At 46.1% G+C, this 26,758-nt stretch overlaps 2 protein-coding genes across 5 annotated transcripts in view; both read left to right on the top strand.

The window, feature by feature from the left end:
• The first annotated feature begins 7,698 nt into the window (after window positions 1-7,698).
• On the top strand, window positions 7,699-26,702 carry LOC143650758 (cytochrome P450 4F2-like). 4 transcript variants are annotated; one of them, XM_077121936.1, is made up of 13 exons: window positions 7,699-7,782; window positions 8,324-8,599; window positions 10,791-10,935; window positions 13,748-13,801; window positions 13,893-14,020; window positions 15,963-16,084; window positions 16,874-17,144; window positions 18,230-18,296; window positions 18,488-18,617; window positions 25,518-25,651; window positions 25,747-25,811; window positions 25,977-26,059; window positions 26,455-26,702. In XM_077121936.1, the coding sequence occupies exons 2-13, from the start codon at window positions 8,402-8,404 to the stop codon at window positions 26,660-26,662; spliced, it is 1,605 nt and encodes a 534-aa protein (XP_076978051.1). In that variant the 5' UTR covers window positions 7,699-7,782; window positions 8,324-8,401; the 3' UTR covers window positions 26,663-26,702. The 4 variants fall into 4 exon arrangements, with proteins under 4 accessions (XP_076978051.1, XP_076978054.1, XP_076978052.1 ...); XM_077121939.1 differs by having other exon boundaries at window positions 7,701-7,782; window positions 8,372-8,599; XM_077121937.1 differs by having other exon boundaries at window positions 7,745-7,858; window positions 8,372-8,599.
• Window positions 7,749-26,758, top strand: part of LOC143650759 (cytochrome P450 4F2-like) — a 49,470-nt gene continuing 30,460 nt past the window's right edge. The window contains exon 1 of the mRNA XM_077121941.1: window positions 7,749-7,858. The gene's annotated coding sequence lies outside the window, so the exon portion shown is untranslated. The remainder of the gene's footprint in view (window positions 7,859-26,758) is intronic.

Consider the following 26,758-nt stretch of genomic DNA (forward strand, 5'->3'; position numbering starts at 1 on the left):
GGGGACAACTGTTAAAAGAAGTTAAAGCAAGTCTATAGAAATGTCCAATCTAAGGCATCCAGGGAAAGATGCCTTGATTCAAGAAGGCCAGTTAAGTTTAGGGTTTCTCTCTCAAGTGGAAGGGCACATGGTGAAGCAGTCAGCATTTCTCTCTCATCTGGAAGGGGACATGGCAAACACAGCATCATCTGCTAACTTCTCTTGGCTTCCTGTTTCATGAAGCTCCTTGGGAGGCATTTTCTTTTTTCATTTCCAAAGGTTGCTGGCTTTTGGGCTCTCTGCTTCTCATGGCTATGTTGTTTTGCTCTCTCCAAATCTCCCTTATTCTCCAAAATGTTTCCTCTTTTATAGGACTTCAGAAACTTATCAAGACCCACCCAACTGAGTGGAGACATGTCGTCACCGAATCCAGCTTAACAATCACTCTTGACTAAATCACATCTCCAGGGAAAGGATCTGATGACAGTTTCAAACATACACTATTGAATAGGGATTATTCTGCCTTTATGAAATGGGATTTTGATTCAATATGGATTTTCTAGGGGACATACATCCTTCCAAACCAGCACAGGCCACCAAAAGAGAGGTTTTCATTTTCTGAATTGAGAAATGCCTCCAAGATAAAAGTATAATTCAAATTTGTTTTATCTCTAGATTTCTACTTCCATTTGAGTCTATTTTTGTAATTCTTTTTTGCCTTTTCAGTTTATTATTCACTTAATAATATTGGAAAAGTATTCAGATTTTGAAGTTATTTTTAAAATATTGGAAGGTTAATTCAAATAACCTAACTTGCCATTAATGGAAATAGGAAGTCTCAAATGGGATTTCAAATTGTCATTATCTGGTAATTACTTTCCAATTGGATGTATTATGACTGGCAATGACACTGAATTTATAGATTAACAGACCACAAAAACTCTCATAAGATATCCTGGTCTTTGAATTGAATGGAGGTATCAGTTGGAGTTTGATCTTGATTCCCTTATGGCTGTGATAAGTGTATTCTATATATAGGAAGGAGGGTGTACATCGGATGCTAGAATAACCAAAGGGGTGGACTGTGTCAGAGACTCTAACTGTGCACCCTGAGAGGCACTGTAGCTTTTTAAACATTAATGTTCATTGGGGTTGATTCTCCCCCTCCATTTCACATCACATTTTAAATTTTACCGTGCTTCGGAAATCACAAAAGTTAAATAAACATAAATTTTGGGAAATGTGGCAACCTGCTGGTAAAGAGAACCATCTTTAGATTATCCAATAATCTGAACTATGTTCAAATGCTATCCGGTTCAAAATACTCATAGTCGTATAGGAGAAAATACAAAAGCCTTTGATGGGAAACTGAAAAGTGGAGAAAATAAAAAAACATAAACAAGCAAGAGCATTTGCGAGGGAACCACGACCAAGACTTGCATCTCGCCCAGAGGTTCCGTGAAGTGGCGACCACACGGTTCTGCCACTGTGAGGGCAGTGCAGAGGAGGCCGCCTCCTTCAGCACCTGGGACAGCGACCGCCCCGCGGTACCACCTCCGGGCCTGCAGGGGGTGCCCGAGTAGGTCCATGGAGCACAGAGTCCAGGCCTGAGCGCTTTGCTGGGGCTGCAGAGTGGGGGCGGGGGAAGAAAACTGCAAAGAGAAGTGCAAAGATGGTTAATGTATGTGAAGCTGAAAGTCAAATTACTATTCCTTTGCCTTTGATTTTTTACTTAAAATAATTGCGGTTTCTGAAAATGATGCATATCTGTAGAAAAGTGGAAATTAAACTAAAGTGAGAAATACAAATCCCCCAGAGTTCCAACTCGTAAAATAATCACTGTGACTATTCTCTTGCATATCCTTTTAATTTTAAAATTTACATTTGAACTGTTTACATGTAAATATCATAAATTACCCACAAATTTATATGCATGTATTTTTTTGTTAAATGCTATTTTACATATAATATTGGGTTAATTTGGGGTTTTCATATAGTAATATGTTCGTGTGTATTAAATATGTTTATTCATATTTGATAATGTGCTAATATCTTTCTAGGACGTTAAGTAATCTTTGAAACGTCATTGTGCACTTAGTATCTTTAAATTTTAAGCATTCAAGTCGCTAAATTATTTCATTTTGGTAAAATGTATCTAACATAAACTTTGCTTTTTTTAAACTTTTTTAAAACATTTTTTATTAATTAAAAAAATTAACAAACAAAACATTAAGATATCATTCCATTCTACATATACAATCAGTAATAAACTTTGCTATTTTAACCATTCAAGTGTACAATTCAGGAGCATTCTGTGCACTCCCAATGTTGTGCAACCATCTTGACGATCTCCAAAATTTTTCATAACCCCACAGGCATTCTGTACATTTTAGCAATAGCTCTCCATTCACCATCCTCCAACTCTTGGTAACAATTCAAATGTCCTTAAACAGATGAATAGATAAACAAAATGTGGCATATACATGCAATGAAATATTACTCAGCCATAAAAAGGAATGACGTTCTGATATTCATGACAACATGAAAGAAACTTGAAAACATTATGCGAGATGCAGTAAGCTTGGCACTGTAGTTTTTAAAGCGGCATTATGCTAGAAAATAATTTCAACATTAATTTTGTCTCATTTTACAAGAACTCTCATTATGCATATTGATGACTCCTGAGATCACTGCCAATTATAAATTGATCTAAACATGAACAAATACCTTTTGTTTTAGAAATTTCATTTTTATAGCAATAGATACACATACATTGATTGTATGATGGAGATGCGGTTAAACACCTTTCCTGTAATATGTATGGCCTGGAGACCCTCACAGACCCTGAATTCTTTGTCCTCATAACAGAGGAGACCCATGAGCAGGGAGCAAGCAACACTCTGCTGCCCCAGGTGAAAATTCACTTCATCCTCACACCAGTCCTGTTGATTGGAGAGGTGAACTCAGCTGTCCACCTCAGTTAGAGGTGGAGCAAGGGATGGATTTGGCCAGCTTCACTTTAGAGGTCTTTCCTCTATCTAGAAAGGAAGCAATGTTCAAAGTGTGTCTCTTTGAAGTGCATTAAGTGGAAAATCAGCTAGGACTTACTAGGCGGGACTCTTTGACAGGTGGTGTCTCAATTTTTAATTTAATATTTTTGACATAATATATTCACTCACATAAAGCATAAAATACAATAAATAAAATTTATGTCCCTCATTTGACTGATCCTTCACTTTTAGGTCAACAACTTTATTTTTGAGTATCTCTTCATAGTATATCTATGCAATCATCCTCAATGCCATTTAAACATTACATTTAAATTTACATGCAATAAAATGTGCTCTATTTGGTAAACGGTTCTGAGTTTTGAAAAATGCCCAGAGTTGTGTAACCACCATCTCTGTAATCAAGATACAGGCAGCTTCATATTCCCAAAGCATCTCCTCATGCTGCCCCCCTCGTAGTCAAAATGTCTTTGCACCCTTCGCCCCTGGAATCCACCAATGTGTCCTCCGTCCCTTTAGTTTTGTTATGTAAATGCATGAATGAGATTCTATGGTATGTAGCCCTGGTGTTTGGCTTCTTTCACTTAGCCTAATGCATTTGACACTCATCCATATTTCATGGGTCAATACTTTGTTTCTTTTTATTACTAAGTAGTATTTCATTCTACATTCACCAGCTGAAGGATCCGTCGGTTGTATTCAGTTTTTGTCTTTAAGAATAAAACTTCAATAAGTATTTGCATACAGATTTTCATGTAAACATACATTTTCATTGCTTTTGGAATGCCATTGCTGGGTCATATGAGAAGTGTATGTTTAGCAGTATAAGAAACTGCCAGAATGTACCCTAAAGTGCCTGCCATGTTGCATTTCTATCAGTTACATATGAGAGTTCTCTTCGTTCCACATACATATTAGCACTTGGTGTTTTCACAGAGGCATGCAGAAGTGTATCACTGTAATTTTCATTTGCATTTCCTAATGACCGATGTTGACCATCTTTTCAAGTTCTACTTGCCATCCATATCTCTTTGGTGAAATGTGTGTTCATATCTTCTGGCCATTTCTTTTCTTTGAGTTGTTTGTTTTCTTATTACTGAAGTCTGAGAGTTCTTTATATATTCTGTACATAAGCCTTTTGTCTGATAAGTGATTTGCAAGTCCTTTTTCCTAAACTGTGGCTAATGATTTCATTCCCTTGTGCTTTCCAGGGAGCTAAAAATTGTTAAATTAGCATGAAGTACTGTTTGTCGACTTTTTCTGTTTTCTTGGATTAGGTTTATGTGTTATATATTAAGACTTTTTGTCTAAGTTAAGGTCACAGAGATTTTCTCCCATGTTTTTCTTTCAAAATCGTATAGTTTTAGATTTTACCTTCAGGTCTATATTCTAGTGGATCATTCCCACTGGAATGCTAGTAATGCTGTTATTTTTTCAAACTTAAAAAATCCTTCCTTTAATGTTCCTTTTTCACCACGAGGTGCCCTGTTCCTTTCCTTCAGCATGCAGTAAAACTCTCCTGAACGATGGCGTGAACTCTGGGTGTCTAATTTTTCCTCCCCCACTCCAAGCAGGCTCTGAAATTCTGCTAAGAGCTGTGATGGTGAACGATTGGCGATGGCGGTGGGGAGGCGTGATTTTTTTGGCACCTGTCCTTGGCTTTTGGATGAGAAATTCCCTTTTGTTCCCTCACAGGATGGCCCCTGATAAGCCTCTTGAATCCATGTTTTCTGACTGGGCTTCACCCAAAAAATCTCCTCCATGGGTCTTCTGGACTATTCTGAATTTTCCCAAATCAGCTCATTTGATCTCCTGCACCTCTGCCAAGAAGCTGGCAACCCTGGCATTGGATTAGGTCTCCACCTGGCTTCAACGTATGGTTTGGGGTTTCATTATTTTTATTATACTAAGTAAAATGCAGCAAATGCTTCCAGCTTGAGTGTTGGGCCTGGTGCATGTCTCAATCCACTGATTAACAGCTGTGCAACTTTGGACAAATCATTTAAATAGTTTCAGCTTCAGTTGCCTTATCTGTAAAATGTAAGAAAGTAATAATAAGAAGAAAATGGTTGATGTACCTAAAGGACTTAAAAAGTTCAGTGGCTTATGTTGGCTATTGCTGGTGGTGGCCCCACTTCTGCTGCCTCCACCCCAGGCACATAGTAGGTCTGCAGTGAACTGAGCCCCTCTAGCCCCTGGGGCTCTTTCTCTTGTGTCTCCCAGGACACTGCCTAGTTTAGCAAAGTCTGGGGAAGTCGGCCCCAGTAGAGGTGGAGGGAATTGTGTGAAGGGATTGCAGTCCATCCTGCTCACAGCTCCAGCCAGGACCTGGTGCCTGAAGCTTGGAGCCTGATTGGGCTGGATGGGGCAGTGTGGGTGGGGAGAGGGAGGTCTGGGGTATTCCCCCCTCCTCCCTCTCTCAGGACGACTGTCTTTCCCAGCTTCTTGCTCAGCAGGTCTGCTGGGACCCTCACCCTTCAAGCTCTCCCTCACCTGGAACTGAGCAGAAGTCAGGAAGGGAGAGGACGGTGGCACTGGTCCCACTGGATGTTCCATCCTGGCTGTGGGGGCAGGAGCCAGGCAGGGGCATGAGGCCTCCAGGTACTTCCCTCATGGGGCCACCTTGATGCCTGAGATTCCGCCAGCAGAAATGTCCCTGGATAACAGGGTGGCGAGCATGGCAGAGGGAAGGGGTTTGGGATTGGGAGTTTGACAGACAGCTGTGCAGCCTTGGGCCAGAGGCTTCCTCTCTCTGAGCCTCAGTTACCTCTTCTGTAAAATGGGCATCTCCCCTCCTGTAGATGCCGCCACCTGGGTCTCTCGGACTTGCCTCTGTGTGCTGGCCTAGAAAGCTGAGAGAAGGGTGGGGCAGGGAGGGTGTGAACATCATCTTACAGTCAGAATTTCTGAGACATGGTGGATTCACTTCATGCAGAGAGCTTGGGGTAGGGCAGGCCTGCTTCTAGCTGACTACATGCCACCTAGTAGGCATGCTTTAGGTAAAATGCCAGGGAAGCAGTAGGCGCATTCTGTAGTGTGCCTGGCATGGAGTAGGCACACTCTATGTAGAGTGCCCAGCACAGAGTAAGCACATCCTTTCTGGAGTGCCTGGCACATAGTAGGCACACTGTGTAGACTGAGCAGCACACAGTAGGTCCACTGTCTAGTGCCCAGCACACAGGTAGGTGTCCACGTAGAGTGTATGGCACACAATAGTTACTTTATGTAGTGTGCCTGACACAAAAATCACACACGCTCTATGAAGAATTCTCAGCACACACACAGTTGGTGCACAATGTAGAAACTTGGCATATGGTAGGCACAATGTGCAGATTGCCTCACACACAGTAATTGCTCTATGGAGAGTTTCTGAGACACAGTAAGTGCTCTGTGTGTAGTACTGGAACACAGTGGGCACACTGTATGCAGTGTCTGGCATGCTGGGTAGTTGTGCCTAGCAGGCAGTCTATGTAGAGTGACCAGCACACAGTAGGTCTGGTACACAGTAGGCACTCCATAGAGACCTTGTCACACAGTAGACATACTCTGTGTAGAAGCCAGGCACAAAGTAAATGTTGAATATAGAGTGCCAAACACACAGACGTTCCACATTATGTAGAGTCCCTGCACACAGTAGGCATTCTATTTAGAGTGCCTGGTTCATTAGGTGGTCTATGAAGAGTGCTGGGCCCACAGTAGGTGCCCTGAAAAGAGTGCCCGGCACAAAGTAGGTGCTCTTTGTAGAGTTCCTGGCACACAGTAGGCTCTCTATGAAGGGTTCCTGGCATACAGTAGGTGCTTTATGAAGAGTTTCTGGCTCTTATATAGGTGCTCTATCAAATGTGCCTGGTACGCAGTAGGCACACCAAGTGAAGCTCTTTGCACAGAGTAGGTCACTTTATGGACAGTACTGGCCCACAAGCAGCTCCAGTCCAAGTTGCCAGTCCCTCCCCTTCTCTCCCTCTTATTGGGGCTCCTGATTCTTCCACCTCCTGAGGAGATGACCTCTCCCCTCTAAGGCCCCACTCCATGCCTCATTCAGATGGGAAGATTGAAGCCACAGAATCAGCCAGTGGTGCCCACAGTCAGAGCAAGGAGGGGGTAGAATGGGGCCCCACTTGGGGCCCTGGGGGTCTGCATCTCCCCTGCCTGGACCCCACCCGCTCGGAGCCCATCTCACCTGACCCACTGCATCCCCTCCATCCTCTCAGGCTCACTGCTGCAGCCCACCAAGTGTGCTGTGCCGACCTGGGCCCTTTATCCGCAAATTCTGATCCTCATAATCCCTGGGGAGCCTGGACCCTTTCTTTCCGGCTGGCTGGAGTCAGGGTTGGATTCCTGCCCAGCTGACAGCCCTGCGCGACCCCCTCCTGGCCAACGTGTGGGAGGCATTTTGGGAAGAGAACGTGGCTGGGCGATGCCCACCTGCCCCTGACCTCCTGCTTTGTCCCATCACACCCTGGCCCTGGGGACTGCAGGGTGGCTGGAAACTGGGGTGTCAGGGACCTTTGTCCCTCTGACCCCAGCTCTTTCCCCTCCCCTGGTGGGCGGTGCTGAGCCTTGGGGATCCTGCGCCCAGGCTATGGGATGCTGAACTAGTGACCCCGCTGCTCTCAACACCTCCCCTCCCCCTATTTCGGGCAGGCTGCCAGGCAGGGAAGGGGCAGGAGGCCAGCGGGGATTGGCTGGTTTAGCTCTGTCCCTCCCAGCCGTCCCCAGGTCAGGGACCAGGGGCAGAGGTATTCCAGGAAGAGGCATGAAGAGGTTGCACTGAACAAGCCTTTTCTGACTGAAGGTGCCTGCCTGGGGTGGCAGGGCTGAGGGTGGGCAGTTTGTCTTGTTCTGCGTTGAGAAGGGTGCCACGGAGGCTGGTGAGTGTGCTGGCCAGAACTCTGCTGGTTCTTGGGTGAACTGGCCCCCTGACCTCCCCCTCTGGCTGCTAGCTCAGGCTGGACCTTTCTGCACTCCAGCACCTCTCCGGTTCTAAAGCTCTCATGTCTCTTTCCCGCTTCCTCCCGCTGTCTCTTTCTCATTTGTCTGTCATTTTGTCTTCGTCTTCTTCTTCCTCTCACTTGCATTTGTCCCCTGACTTTCTGTGGGGTCCATGCTCACCCTTCTCTAAGCCCTCCCTGTCCCCTCCCTGTCCCCTCCCTGTCTGTCCTCACTGCCCCCACCTTTGCTTCCCTCCCTCCTCCCTATGCGTCCCTCCCCTTCTCCCTGTCTCCTTCCTTTTTCCCATTCATCACCCTGTCTCCCCTTCCCTGTCCTCCTTCCCCCTCCCTGCCCGCCCCTTGTCCTGCCCCTCACCTCCTTGGCCCTCTCCCTCTACTCCACAGGTCCCACCCTCCAAGCCCTCCATCGCCACCCCCTTTTCCTGCCCTCAGAAGCTCACCCTCTGCCCGGCTGTCCTGAGGATGCGGCTGCTGAGCCTGTCGTGGCTGGGACTCGGGCCCGTGGCCCCCTCCCCGTGGCTGCTCCTGCTGATGGTTGGGGCCTCCTGGCTCCTGGCCCGCGTCCTGGTCCGGTCTTTTGCCTTCTACGACATGTGCCGCCGCCTCCGGTGCTTCCCGCAGCCCCCAAAACTGAACTGGTTCTTGGGTCACCTGGGTCTGGTGAGTGGGGCCCCAGGACAAGGCCTGGACTCCCTGAGGGTCCGAAATGGGGCTCAGGGAGCTGAAAGATGAGGGGCTGGGCTGGGTCCATGGGGGGGCTGGGCTGGGTTCATGGGGGGGGGGGCTGGGCTGGGTCCAGCACTGCAGAGAAGCCCGGAGCAGAGGGGAGCCCCTCTTTCCTCACTCAGCCTCCAGGTCCACTTCTCTCCCCTTACTCCACCCCACGCTCTGAGGCCTCTCTCATTCCTACCCCACCCCACCGAGCCTGCTTTGGGTCACCTTCCTGCCGTCGGCCCCACATTAGTGCACCTCTGTCTCCCCTGGAGGCTCCAGGGCGGGCTGGAAGGACTCAGGTGACCTGCCCCACCCACAGTCTCTCCTGAACATGCAGCCACCCTCAGGGGCAAAGTCCAGGCTCTGCCTCCGTCTGATCCTGTTAGTGGACTTCAGGCAGTGCCCGGCCTTTGCTGGGCAGAGGGGAACAGTTGAGCGAGAAGAGGGGTGCCTCCCCTCCCCCAACCCTCCTGGGTCAAATTCCTCTTCTTATCTTGCCCTCCGCTCCCAAGATGGATCAATCATTGCGTGTCCCAACCTGGATAAAAGTGGGGCACTTCCCCTTTCAGAAGCCTTCCTGGACTCCCAGCCTTGACCTCCTCTGACATGACCTTGCTCATACTTTTAATTAGACAGTTAATTGTCTAATTGTTGGTTAATTATCTATTTCTCCCATTCGACTGGGGGGCAGGTAATCTATCTACAATGCTCATCCAAGGGTTGACATACATAAGGCGCTTACAAAGGTTTGACGTCCTAGTGATTGAGTTTTCCAACACCTTCTTGGGACATCTAAAGCCAGAGGGGTGAACTCCCACCTGGGCCCCGCCTCCACACCAACTGTAGATGCACGGAGGCTGACCAGCTCCCCCCTCTGCCGGGGATGAGAATTACAGCTCTGGAAAGGGGGATGGCCCAAGCCCTTCCTGGAGATTTCCTAAGATGGTAGGTCTAGGAACCCTCGGTGGCTGTGGCAGTGTCATAAAGTCACTGCAGAGCTACCTCTCTGCTTGGCCTTGAAGGCTATTCTTTATGTTTATTTATTTATTTTGAATTTTTTTTATTGTGAAAAATAACATATATGAAAAAGAAATAAATTTCAAAGCACACCACAACAATTAGTTGCAGAACAGATTTCAGAGTTTGGTATGGGTTACAAGTGCACAGTTTTAGGTCTTTACTTCTAGCTGCTTCAAGACACTGGAGACTAAAAGAGATATCAATGTAGTGATTCAGTGGTCATACTCATCTGTCATGCCCAGCCTTCTCTGTAGAACTCCACCTTCTCCTTTGATCTTTCTCCCTCTCTTTAGGGGTATTTAGGCTATGCCCATCATTACTTTCTCATGTTGGTAATGTGGGTTGGCTCCTCTAGGTTTTAGACTTTTCTGGCCTAGGTTGGAAGCTGATCTTGATTACCTTTTCCTTACTTCCACCCTCCTCATGTCACTTTCCTTTTTCTGGGCTGATTTCACCCAGTATGTTGAGTCCTTGCCCCAGGACTCAGGGAAGCATGTGGCAGGGCACAAAATTGACAATGACGTATGTCCACCTGCCTGGGGGACCCTGGGCATCCTGTGGCACCAGGGAAGATGATTCACCTGCCCTCTTCAGGACTGTGGCCTCAGCTTCCTTATTTGTGAATGGCTCCAATGATAGGTATGACTCTAGGTTCAGGGAGAAGGTACATGAAGACACTCTGTACACAGACTGGGATCAACATGGTGCCCCAGGTGGGAGTGACATTCTGATAGACAGTCAGACTTCACGTCCATCCCTGAGGGGCTTCCAAGGCTGGAAGATCCCCCAACTGTAGACCTCCCTACAGGATCTTCCCTCAGTGGGATCGCCTCCATGGGCTCTGCCCCACAGGATCTCCCCTTCAGGTTCTCCCAGATAAGAAAATCTGTCTTCTTCACCTGAGCTCTGCCTCTCATGTCAGAGAAGATGTCTTCTCTGTTTGCCCTGAGTCATTCCCTTGGGATGTGGAGACTTCAGGATCTTTTGCCTCCAGAGACACTTGATTCCCTCCAATATGCCGAGCCCCTATACACTACTTACTCTAAGGCTGGACAGGGGCATGCAGAACCTGCCAGTGCCTCCTCTTGATAGGGTAACTGCACCCCCTTGTTTGCAGGTGGAACCCAATGAGGAGGGCATGATCAAACTGTCTCAACTGGTGGCCACCTATTCAAACGCTTTTTTGGTGTGGCTGGGACCCTTCATCCCTGCCATAAGTCTGATCCACCCAGACACCATCCGGTGTATCACCAACGCCTCAGGTACCCATGCAGGGCTTGTGGGGATGGGCACCATGGGAGCTTCAAGGGTGTTGAGACCCTTTCCCCAATCTTCCGAGGGCCTCTGCAAGGACTCCTGCCCCCACCCTCAGCTTTCTTTCTCATTCTCCTTCTTTTATATGTACCTGCCCTCCTCTCACCATCTGCCCTCCACCCTGGTGTTCTGGGTTCTGCTGACACCCAATCAGGCTGCAATACAAACCCTGTTCTCTAGCAACTCCCAGCACTGTGGTTGGATGTAGGTAGAGATACCCTCAAACATCTGTGGTCGGGAAGGGGGCCAGAGAGACACAGACAGGATGGGGCAGCCCAGAGGAGATGCCAGGAATCTGCTGAGCAGGCTGGAGGTCCTCCTGGAGGAGGCACTGCTGGAACTGGTCTGGAAGAATGAGTAGGAATGTTAATGCTGGGGGAGGGTGGTGCAGAGGGCGGTGGTGGTGGGTGATTCTGGACAGTTCCTTGGTCTCTCTGGTTGTTGAGGTCTAAGTAAAGAAAGGGAGTCTTCCTGCAAAGTCTAGGAAAAACCATCTTCAGGCCAAGCTGGATACAGGATTCAAGCGATGTCATCACAAATCCGTCTCCAACTCATAGTTTTACTTTTCTCTGCATCAATATTACTTTCAAGGCAGCTCTTTCCTCTTGGTGTAAACAGTCCCAGAAGCTCAATTCCTATGGAAAAGCTCCCCTACAGTTCCCATTTGTACATATGGCCTGAATTTACTTTCCATGTCCTGGCCTGGCTCACGGGACCACTTTCTTAGGTAATTGCCATGTCCCCGATTGCCCAGTCTTGGTGGGCTTGGGACTGTCAGCACGATTGTTCTCATGGCACGAAACTGTCAGAATGTGAAGAACACAAGTCTTGGGTTCAGACATACCTGGGCTTGGGTCTCAGCACCCCGCTTCCAATCTGAAGGACTCTGCACAGTTGACAGCATCGTTACAACCTTCGTTTCCCTACTGGGAAAATGGAGATGGGAAGAGAACGAAGGTGACAGTGATGCTTGGGGACTGAAATGGGGAAAGACCTTTTCTGTGACTGTAACTGAGATACCCTGAGCTGCGTGCATCAGGCTGTGGGACCCAAGGGGACACTTTGTGCAAAGAGGGTGAGTAGTGGTCAGGGTCAGCCTGGGCAATCCGGACAGGTGTGAATGTGGTCCTCTAGGTTCCCCCTTAGAACCAGAGCTTGGAGGAAGGTCTTCTCTACATGCAGTGTCTGGGGAGCTCCTGTGGGGAGGTGGGTTGCTGGTGGATGGGGCGCTGTCACATGGTCATCCACATCGTCCACCCCACCTTCATCAAGCCCGCCCTCTTTGCTCCAGGTAGACTTCCCTCTGGACATGGCTTGTCCACTGCTGAGGTTGCTGTGCTCCCTGCAGCTGGGTGGGTGACCCAGGGGTGAGGGACAATGGGAGCCCACCTGGACCCCCACCTGTCTGACCATTGGTCCTTTCTGGTCCTGTCTGGGGCAAGTCTGGGTGATGTCTGCTGTATAGCCCAATCTGGTCATGTCTGATGTGTGCTTACCTCTGGGAGCATGGGGAGATGGTCTAACTCAGTGCTCGAGTACAGCTGTGGCCATGGCCATTTGGGTCATGTCAGGGTCTGGCTGGGTCTTGTCGGAGAATCTGTTTTAGATAGTCTGGTTTTCATCCTGGTTCCATCTGCATTATGTTTGTGTCTTCTTTAAGCTCAGTTCTGGAAAGTATATCAGACTCATGGTCCCTCAGGTAAATATTGGGGTCTTTACCTGAATCGTGTATGAAGCAGTTATATGGTACCCTTGGATCACATCTGGTCGGGACATGAACAAGACCATATTCCTATTATGTCTGGGGCATGTCCGTGGGGCAAGCTGAAGTCATGTCAGATGGTCTTTGGCCCTAGTCAGAGCATGCTGTTTCATGTGGTACACACCAGGGCACGTCATGTATGTTATGGCTGTGTCAGGTATCAAGGTCCTTGTGGGAGTTAGGTTCAGGTGCCAGCTTGGCCAGGTGAAGGTGCCTAGTTTTGTGGCTGTGGACATGAGCCAATGGCATGTGAACCTCATCTGTTGCTGATTACATCTGCAGTTGGCTAGGAGGCGTGTCTGCTGCAATGAATGACGTTTGAGTTAATTGGCTGGTGCTTAAATGAGAGACTCAACGTAGCACAGCCCAAGCAGCTCAGCACCTCATCTCAGCACTCACAGCTCAGCCCAGGCCTTTGGAGATGCAGAAAGGAATTACCCCTGGGAAAAGTTGTTGGAACCCAGAGACCTGGATTGCCCTGTGCCTTCCTGTGTAAGAGAGAACCTCAGATGAAAGTTAGCTGCCTTTCCTCTGAAGAATTATACATTTTAGAATGAATCCCCTTTTATTAAAAGCCAATCCATCTCTGATGTGCTGCGTTCTGGCAGCTCTGGTAGACTAGAGCAGTCCATGTCAGGAGATGTCATACAATGCTGGGGTGGACAGGGTGTCCTAGGTCCATGGGATGCCTTCTGGAGAATGTTGGCTGCACTCAGCTGTTCAGAACATGTTGGAATGTGGAGGAGACATGTCATGCTATGGTGGGGTGTGTTGAATTGTGTCGGGGTGTGTCTAAGCATGCCGACGTGTCTCTGGGCTCTGTCTGTTCTTCTCTGCAACTGCAGCCTCGTCTGGTTCCCCGTAACCACCCACTCCTCCCTGTTTCCTCTGTTCATGGCCCCATTCCATGCTGGGCTTGGTGGGTGGGAGAGAGACCACCACTCGAGGTCCACCTCTAACCTCCTCTATGCATCCTAATGGCCCATCTCTCATGTCAGCCACCATCGCACCCAAAAATGTGATCTTCTACTACTTCCTCAAGCCCTGGCTGGGTGAGTAACTGCAGGAAATGGGGGTCGAGGACAAACTTGGGGGCCAGGGGAAGGGGTGCCCTCACTCATTGCCCATGGATAACACTACCAGGGGATGGGCTTCTGCTGAGTAGTGGTGACAAGTGGAGCCTCCACCGCCGCATGCTGACACCTGCCTTCCACTTCAACATCCTGAAACCCTATATGAAGATTTTCAACGAGAGCGCAAACATCATGCACGTGAGTCCCTTGAACCCACAGTCCCGTGTGGAGCCTTGGGTGGAGGGGACCTCAGACACATCTTGTCAGAAGTCCTCTGTTGGGTTGCCGTGAGGCCATTGGTCTTTTCTCTGTGCCTCAGTTTCCTCATCTGCATGATAAGGATAATGATCTCTACTTTGAGGGTGATCAAGATGACTTAATGGAACCACGTTCCTAAGACATACAGGGTGATCAGAAGGTGTTGGTTTTTTTTTTTTTTTTAACATGGGCAGGCACCGGGAATCGAACCCGGGTCCTCGGGCATGGCAGGCAAGCATCCTTGCCTGCTGAGCCACTGTGGCCCACCCAGGTGTTGGTTTTTTATCTTCCTCCCAGAATCTTTGGGACTGATGAATGATAACAATGGAGAGTGCACAGTAGCTGAATAGCCACTTCAAAACTCATAGGTTTAAAAGTCCAAGTGTTCATGATTGCTTAGAAGTCTATGGCTCAGTTGACTGGTTTCCCAGGACCTGGATAGGCTCACTCATGTATCAGGGGTCAGCTGTGGTTAGGTAGGCAAATGATCCATCTCACTTATCTCACACAGCTGGGTCTTGGCTGGCTCAGTCTGACCTATGATGGCCTATGCTTGGACAACTGGACTATCCTCCAAGTGATCTCTCTTCTTCCAACATGCAGCCCAGGCTTGCACATGTCAAAGGTCGTGTTCCAAGAGAGTGAGAGAAAACTGCAGTGCTTCTGGTGGCCCAGGTTTAGAATTACCATACCATCATTTTCCTTACATCCTATTAGTCAAAGCAAGTCACAACACTAGGCTTGAATCAAAGGGTGGAGAAATAGGCTCCACTTCATTTAGGAAGTTTCTTGCCAAAGACGTGAATATAAGAATAGTGGAAGCATTGTGGGAGGGGAAGATTTTGTGAACTGTCTGGGATTTTACAGATTCTGAGATTCCACTTGTAATCTAATAAATTAGTTTGTAACTATTTCATGGATTTTGCCAGAAGCCAGGAGTCTCTTGGGTCAGAGACAAAGGACTTTCCTATTCATGGCACAGCAAGCTGTGACTTCTTCTTTTTCATTTGTATTCTTTCCCCGAGCCACCCAAATTTCATACGGGCGACACAAATGGGCTTAAATGGATACCTGCACATGCATAAAATTGTGTGAATAGGGAGAACCACTAAGTTTAGGGAACCTGCATCTTTTATAGGTAATAGAAGCAAGCCTGATTGCTATGGAAGAGAAGACCTCATTTCATGTGTTAAAGCTGCTTTCTGAAGATACAAGTCTGACATATGGTCCAGGCAAAAGTGTCAGATCCTTGCATTCTTGGAATGCTCAGCAAGAACGTGAAATGATGTTTTTGACCTAGGAAAGACTGCCTCTCTCAGTATAGGGGACATTTTTGCAATCAGTCTATAAACAAAGCTGGTACTGATGTGATGAAGATGAGAGCTAACATTTATTACGCACTCACTATATGTCAGAAAGTGTGCGATTCTAAGATATTATTGCCAACTTAATTTTCACAATCCTAAGAGGTGGAGATAGTCATTTGTTCGCCCTTTTAACAAATGATGAAACTGAGGTGCAGAGAGATTAAGGAACTTGCCCTGGGTCTCTCAGCGTGTAAGTAAGCTGCTTTATCTGAGTCCAAAGAAAGTCATCTTAACTATTGCTAAATATTTGACAACTGGTACCAAGAGAAGGGTGATAACTCGATCAAAGACATACAAAGCATGGTAGCAGAGCTGGGACATGAATCCATGTTTCCTGACTCCCAGTCATGGAATCTTCATATCTTAACAGTAACGGCTTTCCCACCCAGCCCTGTTCCCTGCTGACAGTGGGTGTTGGGGGTGAAAGAGCAGGAGGCTGGGTTCACATTAGTATCTGGAGTTGGCAAGGCAGTCAGGGAAGGTCCAGTCCCAGTTCTTCCATCTTCTCTGACCAGACCAAGTGGCAGCGCCTGGCCTCGGAGGGCAGTGCCCGCCTGGACATGTTTGAGCACATCAGCCTCATGACCCTGGACAGTCTGCAGAAATGCGTCTTCAGCTTCGACAGCCACTGTCAGGAGTGAGTCCTGACTGAGTCCTGGGAATTTGGTCCACTGACCCAAGGGAGTAGGTGTGGGAGTGAGAGTCAATTAGGGCAATTGGAAGGACCTCTTATGGGAGGTGGGCCAGAGTTGGGCATTGAAGGACGAGGGAAGGAAGAGAGAAACAGGAACTTCTAGATGGGTAGAAACATTTGCATTAAAGGCAAGGACGTTAGGATGATGGGGCACGGATGCACCTTGGAAATGGGATTGGGGAGGTGGATGGGGGCTAGACCTTAAAGCTATGAAGACCAGGCAAAGATATGTGAATTTTACCCTAAAGTTTTGGGGAAGGTATAGATGGTGGTGAGCAGATCAGGGGCATTGTCAGAACATAGCTTTGAAAATCTTGTTCTGTGTAGGTCTGACTTCTGACTGTTGTTTGAAATCAGGGAGGAGGGAACTAGGGTGAGGGTTGGGCCCATGAATCCTATGAGAAAATAATGTCTGATTTGGTGGGAGAGGTTGGAGGAGGAGAAGAAACAGGGTGGAATGGTAGGCAGGAAGGGAGAGATAGTTATGCCATCCAAGCTCTGCCCTGGGGACATGGGGACCAGGAGGCAGTTCCCTGAGGTGGTGAAGCAGGGAGAGTAGAAAGTTTAGAACTTCATGCCCCCTAGGTCTTGCCCACCGTGTATTACTGGAGCCATCTTTTCCTGGATGCCCAGGTTCCTGGGAGATGGTAGCACCCAAATGCTGGATGGGAGGTGCTCCTCAGACTTCAGGTGTGTTACGTTGTTGCCTCCCTGTATGCCGTCCTCCTGCAGGAAGCCCAGCGAATATATTGCCGCCATCCTGGAGCTCAGCGCCCTCGTGGCGAAACGGAACCAGCAGATTTTCCTGCACCCGGATTTCCTGTTCCACCTCACCCCCGACGGGCGGCGCTTCCGCAGGGCCTGCCGGCTGGTGCACGACTTCACGGACGCCGTCATCCAGGAGCGGCGCCGCACCCTCCGCGGCCAAGGCGCTGATGACTTCCTCATGGACAAGGCCAGGACCAAGACGCTGGACTTCATCGACGTGCTCCTGCTGGCCAAGGTGAGCTTCTCTGCGACCTGACCTCAAGAAGTGGACGGGATCTTGAGTTCAAATGTCAGACCAAAGAGCTTGAATTCAATCCACAAGGCACTGGGCAGTCATGAGAGGTGTTTGAGAAAGGAGGATGGGGCAGGCATTTCTATCAGCGGTCACTTTGTGGAATGCAGCCTGTAGGGATATGTGATTGTGGCAGTCTGAAACTGACGGTCATGAAAATTGTCTATACTTTCAAGCTAATAAGTCAGGCTGCTAAAGTTTGTGTATAGATATGCAGGAGATGTAGATAGACATACTTAGACATTAACCCTGGGAGCAAAGCAGACCATTTATTACCCAATGTCATAACAGCAGGCAGTAGAATAATCATGATGCTTCCCTCTTCTCAAATTACTCTGAGGGTAACACAATGTGGGTCGTGTTTTCACCTGTACATGCAGCACAGTTTGCGCCACGGCAAGGGAAACCCCACCTTATCATTTTTGGAGAAAATATAGGAGAGCTGGCACTCTGCCCCTCTTCCCCTTTGGGGGAGATCAATCTGAAGATAGATAATGGGTTGACACTGCGATGGATGTATAAAGATAGATAGATGGACAGCTGCATACATAGACAGATAACAAGACCTTGTTCTGGAGTGCAAACAAGTCCCCATAGCAATAATGCAGAATCTCTAGTTTACACCCTACAGGGGAGGGGCAGCAGATAATAAAGGAACCTCTGGATTCATTTTCTGAGAACGGTGAGCAAATGCCTCTTGAGCAAGGCACAACCTCTAACTTCCAAGGCACATTGCCGTTCGATTATCTCATAACCTAGATTGCAGTAATCTTTTTCTCAGAAAGCTCTCAGCATGCAGAAACATGAAAATATTCAGAGCATCAATTCTTACCATTAGGGCCAAACAGGTGGCAGGGACGCCAGGGAGATGGTTGCGGGTGGGTCCTGCGGAGTGGTGAGGAAGAGAAGTAAGCAGTGCAAGGTGGGCTTGTGTTTCTGGATGGATGATGGCTCTTCAGACAATGTCTCAGTTAGGGTGGGAGGCTCTCAGAGCTGGAGTACATCATGGAATCTTTTCTTCTCTCCAGGATGAAGATGGGAAGGTACTGTCAGATGAGGACATCCGAGCAGAGGCTGACACCTTCATGTTCGAGGGTGAGGGCTCCAGCTTGGGTTTACAGTAGGGAAAGGCATGTCTCCATCCCAGGGATTTGGTGGGTGGACCCTCAACCACCATTTCTACACCATCCTCCCCCATTCCCCCTGAGGGCTTCCATGTAAGGGATCTGTCCACTCTGTGGTGCTGAATCTTCACAAAGACTCAAGCCTACCTGGCTGCCTCTCAGGCCATGACACCACGGCCAGCGGCCTCTCCTGGGTCCTGTACAACCTTGCAAAGCACCCAGAATACCAGGAGCGCTGCCGGCAGGAGGTACAAGAGCTCCTGAAAGACCGCCAGTTAAAGGAGATTGAATGGTAAGTGCAGACTTTGTTCCCTGATCCCTTAGACCCTCTCATTTTTGTTGGCTCTTCCATTTTTCATTAGTAGGAGTAAGAGCAGTGCCCAGAGCAGGGAAGGCACCCAGCTTGGCTTTCAAGGGAAATGATGTAGGCTTGTGGGTGGGAAAATTCTGGTTTTGAATCCTCGATCCTTTACTAACCTGCAGTGTGATCTTAAATGGCCCATTTCTTCTCTCCAAGACTGAGCTCCTTTGCTCTAATATGGGACCAGTCTCCAGACCCTATGTCTTTTGGGAAAGTGCAGAGGCAGACTGGATTGTGTTCAGTCAATGACCTTCTGCATTCCTCTCATGCTTTTCTCCCTGAAACCAGCTTTCCAAAGGATCATTACTCTCCTGATTATTTCATTTCCATTAGTCACATAGATCCTCCCCTGTGGTCCAGTCCAGGGATGCACAGGAGACATCCTGGGGTAACGTTTTTCCTCTCTTGTTGAGGAACACCTGCATTAGCCATCCATCCTGCATTGGTCCTCCTACCCACCTCTACTCTCAGCTTTGTTCTGGTCCAGAAAGGATCCAGCCTCAGGTTGTGCCTTCCAGGTGCCCCCAGCCTGGTGGGAGGTCAGTCCCAGACCAGGATAATCCCAGCTCACATGGCGAGGTTTAAGGCTGAGAGAAAGTGATAGAGATGGTGGTGGTAGTGGAGAAAACGTCTTTGCTAAAACCTTGAATGATTAACAGTAGCCGTTGAGGTGTAGTTAGGGAACAGAGCCTTAGACCAAAGAGAAAGATAGAGAGGGAAAGGGGGAAGTGAATCAAGCCCGTTGAGTAAACCCAGGTGACTAAATCCCTTTGAAGTGTGTGTTGTGAGTGATAGAGGGGCCCCTGAGATAATGATGCTGGAGATGACAGCAGAAGCTTGTTGTGGGAAACTGTGAGAGTGCTGTTAATGACTTCAATTTTATTTATTCATTCATTTTTGTGTTAGAGCAGTTGTAGGTTTACTGGAAAATTGTGCAGAATATATGGAGTCCCCATATACCACCCTGTTATAAATCCTTGTGTTAGTGAGTAGTTTTGTTACAACCGATGAAAGAATATTATTATAACTGTACTTTTAACCATGGTCCATTGTTTTCATTAGGATCCATTGTTTGGTATGTACAGTACCAAGGTTTTAAAAATATATATTTAATCTAATAGTATCTATGCAATCTAAAATATCCCCCTTTAATAACTTTCAAGTATGTTATCCAAGTATGTTATCCAGTGATTTTAATTATATTCACAAAATTGTTGCTATCATCAGCACAATATTTCTATCACCTCAAACTGAAATTCAGTACCAATTAGGTCTTCACTCCCCATCTCTACACTCCTTCTAGGCCTTGGTAATCTGTATTCTAACTTATGAGTTTATGAATTTGTTTGTTCTAATTGCTTCAGATCAATGAGATCATATAAATGGCTTCGATTTTGACCCAAGGGCAATGGGTAGTTGTGGCAGATGTCTGAGCAGCGAAGTGGCAGATCGTCTTAAGTTATCACAAACATATCTGAAGGGCTGGATTCAGGAGAAAACTGCAGTGTATGAGCTGGGGGCCCCAAGGACCTTCAAAAGCCTGTGCCAGGCCAGGTGCTGGAAGATGGAGGGGAGTTGTTGGACTGAGAGATATTTTGGAGGTGGTGCCCTCCATCCCAAGGCTTTAAAATTAAGATTTAAAACAAAATTATGCATATGGAAAAAGAAACAAAAACAAAACAGTGCAAGTTGGTTTATGGTTATGGGGATCCAGGAGCTTCCTTGATCCCCATCCATGCAGTGGCTTTCTTGGTATTCTTATAGAAGACATCAATTCTTATGAGCACGTTTCCATGGATACACACACACAAATACACAAACACATTCTCTCTGTATGTACAATGTGCACAAGTCTTCACATTGCACATGTTTATCTTAAAAATTCTTTTTCTTTGGTAAAGCAAACTTTGAAAATTAATTTTGAATTACAGAAACAACAGTGAGAACAAGTTCTTCTTGCATAGAATGAGATATTATTGAAAGGACAAGGCTTCCCCTTGACATCCTCCCTGCCAAATCTAATCTCGTCCACTTCCTGAGGGGTAACGAGAGCCATCAATTTATTATATGTCCTTCCAGACCTCTCCCTTTGCATTTGCCTGTACATTTGTCACATGTTCTTTTTCACTCAACCTCGTGTCTTTCTGCATGTTACTTAGCATTCCACAGTTGACTCAGCCTGTCCCTTTGTTGGGGACATTTCTATAGACATTTTCAATCAGAATAGATACTGCCAAATGCCTTCCAGAGTGTCTGTACTGATTTACCCTCCAGTCTGCAGTGCGTGATGGGACATATGACCCCTATTTCTCCCCTTTTGATAACTACATATTATTCCATTGAATGGTGGCATTATAACTTATCTAGATGTTTCCATTTTTTATGTATACTTGGGTTGTTTCTAGTATTTGGTTAAAATAAGCTGCAGAAAATTGAGTGTCTGCATACACTGAGCTTGGTTTTCATGTGTGTGTCTCTGCAGGGCAAATTTCTGAAAGTACAATTGCTGAGTCAAAGACCCTGCAAGTTTTAAAATTCCATAATTATTGCAAATGCATTCCTATCAGTTGAGTTTGATGACACCTTTATGATAGTGTGTCATCGCATTTATATCTTTGCCATTGCTATTTCTTCTCGTCCTGAGCTTGTCTTTAGATAAGAGTGATGTGAAGCATCTTTCAGACATGTTGATAAGTTATTTGTCTTTCCTTTTCTGTGGGTGATCAATTTATTTTTTGAGTACCTTTTTGGTTTTTTTTTTCTTTCACTTTTTTCTTCTTTACTTGTGATAACTCATTATATGTTGCAGCTTAATCCTTTTTCTGTCTTCTATTGGAAGAAATTGCCTTTTTATACTTCAGGGGGTTACTTTTGATTAATTTTTAAGTAGTCAAATTCATCCATCTTTTATCTTACAACCTGTATCTGGGTGAAGAAGGCCTGCCAACCCCTGAGATATTAAACTATAAAAGTTTGCACACTTTCTCATAGTTCTTTTATGAATTATTGCTTTATACCTAATACTTTGAGCTCCTGTAGTTCCTTCTCTGTTTTAGTTATTACTGATTTTATCAGTCACCCAGAGTGCTATGTGCATTTAGTTCATTTCTTCACACGATTGTGTAGTATTCTCCTCTCCCCTGCTCAGTCATGTGCCCCCAGACTGCCTCCCACTTTACACTGCAGTGAACACCTATTTAAATGTCTCTGTCTACATGGCTTAGAATATTCCTGGAATGCATACCCTGGGAAAAGCTAGGTTGGCCATAAAACACACCTCACCTTTCCTTGAACATATGCCAATAGATGCCCTTAGCATCCACATTTTGTTAATTCTTGCTCGAATGTGTGTGAAATATCAACTCAGTTTTATCTGACTTTCATTTCTCTGATAACCAATGACTTTGAGCATCTTTTCATATTGTTGAAAGTCTCTTGGTTTTGCTGTTATTCCTCTTGTTGATTTGAAGGAATTCCTTGAGTGTTGAAGATATGTTACAAATAAATTCTCATGATGTCTCATGCGGCTGTTAAGTTGGCCTATGGTGTCTGTTATTTCTGTTTTCAGAAAGAAATAATATTAACACTTGTTATTAATGTTTATTATTAACATAATGGTATCAACACAAGTGAAATACCTGTTTTTCCTTAATTTTAATGCATAGCTATCTTTTTTTTGGTCTTGAAGTTTCTTGTATTGATATTTAAAGAATTCTTTTCTACATCACAAAGGTGTCTCCTGTTATCTTCTTTTCACTTTACAACTTTCCCTTTCCCTTATAGGTATTTAGTTCACCTGGAGCACACTTGCATATAGACTAGATGAGTAACTAGTTCGATTTGTTTCCAGTCATCAGTTGATTGGATATATTCTACCAAACAATCCATCCATTCCCAAGGTTTTCGGTCCTACTTTATCTGCTATTACGCTTTCATCTATTTATGTGCCTGCCTCTGAGCTCTTTAGGCTTATTCACAGGTCCATTTTCATGTCCTTGCAGCAGGAAAACGCTGTTTCTTCTGTTTATTTTACTGCAACTTTGTAGTAGGTCTTAATATCTGGTGGAGTGAGTTTCCCTTTCTTGATTTTTTAGTTTTAAATTGACCTAGCTCTTCATGATCTTTCATTCTTCTAGAAAAGATTTAGAGTAAGTTTATCAAGTTTCTAAAAGAATTCAGCCAAATTTTCACTTGGATAGAGTTGAATATGTGGTTGAATTGTGGAAAACTGGTTACATCATCATATTAGCACATAGCATCCTAGAGTGTGGAGTCAATTTCCATTTATTCAAATAGTATTGAAGTCTTTTAATAGACCTAAAAAGTATTTCCTAGAGATCTTATGCATGCCTTGTTAAACTAACCCTTAAATGCTTTTGGAGTTATGGCAAATATTATCTTCTACTGATATTTCACTGGATAAAATTTATAAGTTCATTTGTGTGCTCATTTGAAAGGATGTATGTCCCCTAGAAAAGCCATGTTTTAATCAAAAGCCCATTTCGTAAAGGCAGAATAATCCCTATTCAACCCTGTATGTTTGAATCTGTAATTAGATCATCTCCCTGAAGATGTGATTTAATCAAGAGTGGTTGTTAAACTGGGTTAGGTGACAACATAGCTCCACCCATTTGGGTGGGTCTTGATTAGTTTCTGAAGTCCTATAAAAGAGGAAACATTTTGGAGAACGAGAGAGGTTCAGAGAGAGCAGAGCAGAATGACATAGCCACGAGAAGCAGAGTCTACCAGCCAGCGACCTTTGTAGATGAAGAAGGAAAATGCCTCCTGGGGAGCTTCATGAAACAGGAAGCCAGGAGAATAAGTTAGCAGATGACGCCGTGCTCGCCATGTGCCCTTCCAGAAGAGAAAGGAACATTGATCGTGTTCTCCATGTGCCTTTCCAGATGAGAGAGAAACTCTGACTGTGTTCACCATGTGCCCTTCCACTTGAGAGAGAAATCCTGAACTTCATTGGTCTACTTGAACCAAGGTATCTTTCCCTGGATGGCTTAGATTGGACATTTCATAGACTTGTTTTAATTGGGACATTTTCTCAGCCTTAGAACTGTAAACATGCAACTTATTAAATTCTCCTTTTTAAAAGCCATTCTGTTTCAGGTATATTGTATTCCTGCAGCTAGCAAACTAGAACAATTTGGAATGGAGAGCATTCACATTTCTTTTACATTTAATACAAATATTTCATGTTATTATTGTTAGCATAATTTCTTTTATTTTTTAAGTGGTCGTTACTTCCATATAGAGAAACTAATATATAGAGAGAGCTCTTTCAACTTAGTAGATGCTAAGGTTGTATCATGTATCAGTTGGGAGAAAATATGGATTGTTTAATAAAAGCTTTTGGGACAACCAAAATTGCTATCAGGAGAAAATTAATTCAATCTGCTTCTCATATGTTGTAGCAAGGTAACATTCAGATGAAACATTTACAAATTTGTAAAGATAAAGTTGGCAAAACTAGGAGATTTTTTTTTAAAAGAAGGTCTTAAAAGCTCACCATAAGAAAACCGTGAAAGCTTATATTGAGAGTCTCAGGAAATATACAAGAAGAGATTGGTACAGTCTTAAATGAAGTGATTATACAGAGTAGCATGTATATAGTATACTACTATATAATTTCTTAAAATGCTGAAAAGAAGCCCTGGAAGGATACATAAAGATGTAATCACTTAAACAACCTTTGGGGAAGGGAAGTGGGTAGTGATAGCCCATAGGGGTTCTCCTTTATACTTTCAAAATTTGAATGATTTAACTTTATCAGCTATCAAAATTTAAATAGCCACATGTTCTAATTTATAAACTGCTGGAATGTGATATACCAGAAATGGAATGACTTTTAAAAAGGAGAATTTATTAAATTGCAAGTTTACAATTCTAAGGCCATGAAAATGTCCCAATTAAGGCAAGCCTATGAAAATGTCCAAATTAAGGCAACCAGGGAAAGCTACTTTGGTTCAAGAAGGCCAATGATATTTGAAATTTCTCTCTCGGTTTGGAAGGCACATGGCAATGTCCGCTAGCTTTCTCTCCAGGCCTTCAATGGCTTCCTGGGGCTCTGTCCATTCTGTTGGCTCTAAAGCTTTTTCCAAAATGTTTCCCTCTTAGAGGACCCCAGTAAGCAACCCCACCTTGAATGGGTGTAGACACATCTCCATGGAAACAATCAGAAGGATCCCATCCAGTAATATTGAATGAGGATTAAAGGATGTGGCTTTTCTGGGGTACGTAATAGCTTCAAACCGGCACACCACACAAAATAAGGTATAAAAATCCAGCCCCTTTACCAAATTCTCATGGTTTCTAAAAGTTTTCCAGTGGATTCTTTTTCAGTGGTTTTATAATAAAACCACTGTCAGCCAGTGACAATGTGTTTCCTCCTACATTTCAAATCACTATATATACCCTTTATTCTTATTTTTTTGTGTGTATGTCAAATTGAATTAGCTAATATCTTTTGTACAATATTAAATAAGAGGAAAGCATTGGATACGCTTATTTTCTTACTCATTCATCTTTTGGTTTTATTTTCCTACCAAGAAGAATATTTTTATTTTTACGTAAATTTGTTAACCTTTCCATGGATTGTTTCTGGGTGTTGGATTTCGCAGAGAATGTCAAAAATTTGCTGGCTAAATTTGCTCTGGTATTTTTGTGATATTGCCTTTCTAATGTTCAATCTATGATCTTTTTGGATTTTATTTTGTTATTAGTAGGAGAGTCAGAGAGAGGTGATGAAAGGGTCTCATGGGGTAGTAGGGGCTGGAGGGAGTCTGTCTTGGCTTCCTGGTCAACTGGTGGGGGGTTCAACAGGGACGACCTGGCCCATTTGCCCTTCCTGACCATGTGCATCAAGGAGAGTATGAGGTTGCATCCCCCGGTCACCGTCATCTCCCGCTGCTGTACCCAGGACGTTGTGCTCCCGGATGGACGGGTCATCCCCAAAGGTGCTTAAATGACAGGTGTGGGAGGCTCCTGGGAAGGAAGGGGGTTCCATCAGGCAGCGGGGACCTCTTCCTGACTGTCCCCTCCTCTCCCGCAGGTGTTATCTGCCTCATCAGCATTTTCGGGACCCATCACAACCCATCCGTCTGGCCGAACCCTGAGGTGCTGCCCCTCCCCCACTGATGTAGCCACTGCGCGGACCCGGGGGATGGTGCAGGTCCTACCGGGAAATCAGACCCGCCTCCCCCACCTTACACACATCTATCTCTCGAGGTCTTGCTACCTTGTGAGAACCCCCACTAGCTGTCACGTCTCATCCACCTCCAGGTCTATGACCCTTTCCGCTTCGACCCAGAAATCACACAGGAGAGGTCACCTCTCGCTTTCGTTCCCTTCTCAGCGGGGCCCAGGTGAGGCGAGCGGTCATCTCAGGCAGGGATGGGGGGAAGCGTGATGGGGGTCTCGGACTCAGTCTTGGCCTGATTTTGGGTGGAGAAGAGGTTGCAGGTGCTGAGTTCTAATCCCTATTCTCCCCTCCCTGGAAGGATGGACAAGGATCTGGAGAAAGGGGGTGGGGCCCAAGGAGGGATCCCAGGTGTGCTCAGAGCCCCCTCCTCCACACCTGCTGGTCTGAGCTGGGCCAAGTTCAGGGGACATGGAAGTCCACATGGGGGCCCATGCACGGTTAGCCCCCTTCTATCCTCAGGCTGAGGAGGAGGAGGGTGGGGGCTCGGGGCAGGTCCAGGGGCGAAGGGGGCGCGGATGGGCGTCCCGGGCGCGGTCCCAGCAGCACTCCCGCCGGCAGGAACTGCATCGGGCAGACGTTTGCCATGACCGAGATGAAGGCGGTGCTGGCGCTCACGCTGCTGCGCTTCCGCGTCCTGCCGGACGAGACCGAGCCGCGGAGGAAGCCGGAGCTGATCCTGCGCGCGGACGACGGACTTTGGCTGCGGGTGGAGCCGCTGAGCGCGCGTCCGCAGGGACCCACTGTTGGGGACCAGAGGCTAACCTAAGATAGCGATTGAGCCAACATGGCCACCCCGGCTAATGCAATGGCATTTATATAGTACAACAAGGTTCTTCACGGAAATAGGTTCCTGCCAGGACCT

This window comes from Tamandua tetradactyla, chromosome 11 (assembly GCF_023851605.1).
Source record: "Tamandua tetradactyla isolate mTamTet1 chromosome 11, mTamTet1.pri, whole genome shotgun sequence".
Classification (NCBI taxonomy): domain Eukaryota; kingdom Metazoa; phylum Chordata; class Mammalia; order Pilosa; family Myrmecophagidae; genus Tamandua; species Tamandua tetradactyla.

Coding starts and splice junctions, on each gene's coding strand:
- LOC143650758 (XM_077121936.1), top strand. CDS start 8,402: ATGCGGCTGCTGAGCCTGTCGTGGCTGGGACTCGGGCCCGTGGCCCCC. Junction 10,936..13,747: donor GTGTATCACCAACGCCTCAG/GTACCCATGCAG, acceptor CTCTCATGTCAG/CCACCATCGCACCCAAAAAT. Junction 25,812..25,976: donor CCGTCTGGCCGAACCCTGAG/GTGCTGCCCCTC, acceptor ATCCACCTCCAG/GTCTATGACCCTTTCCGCTT.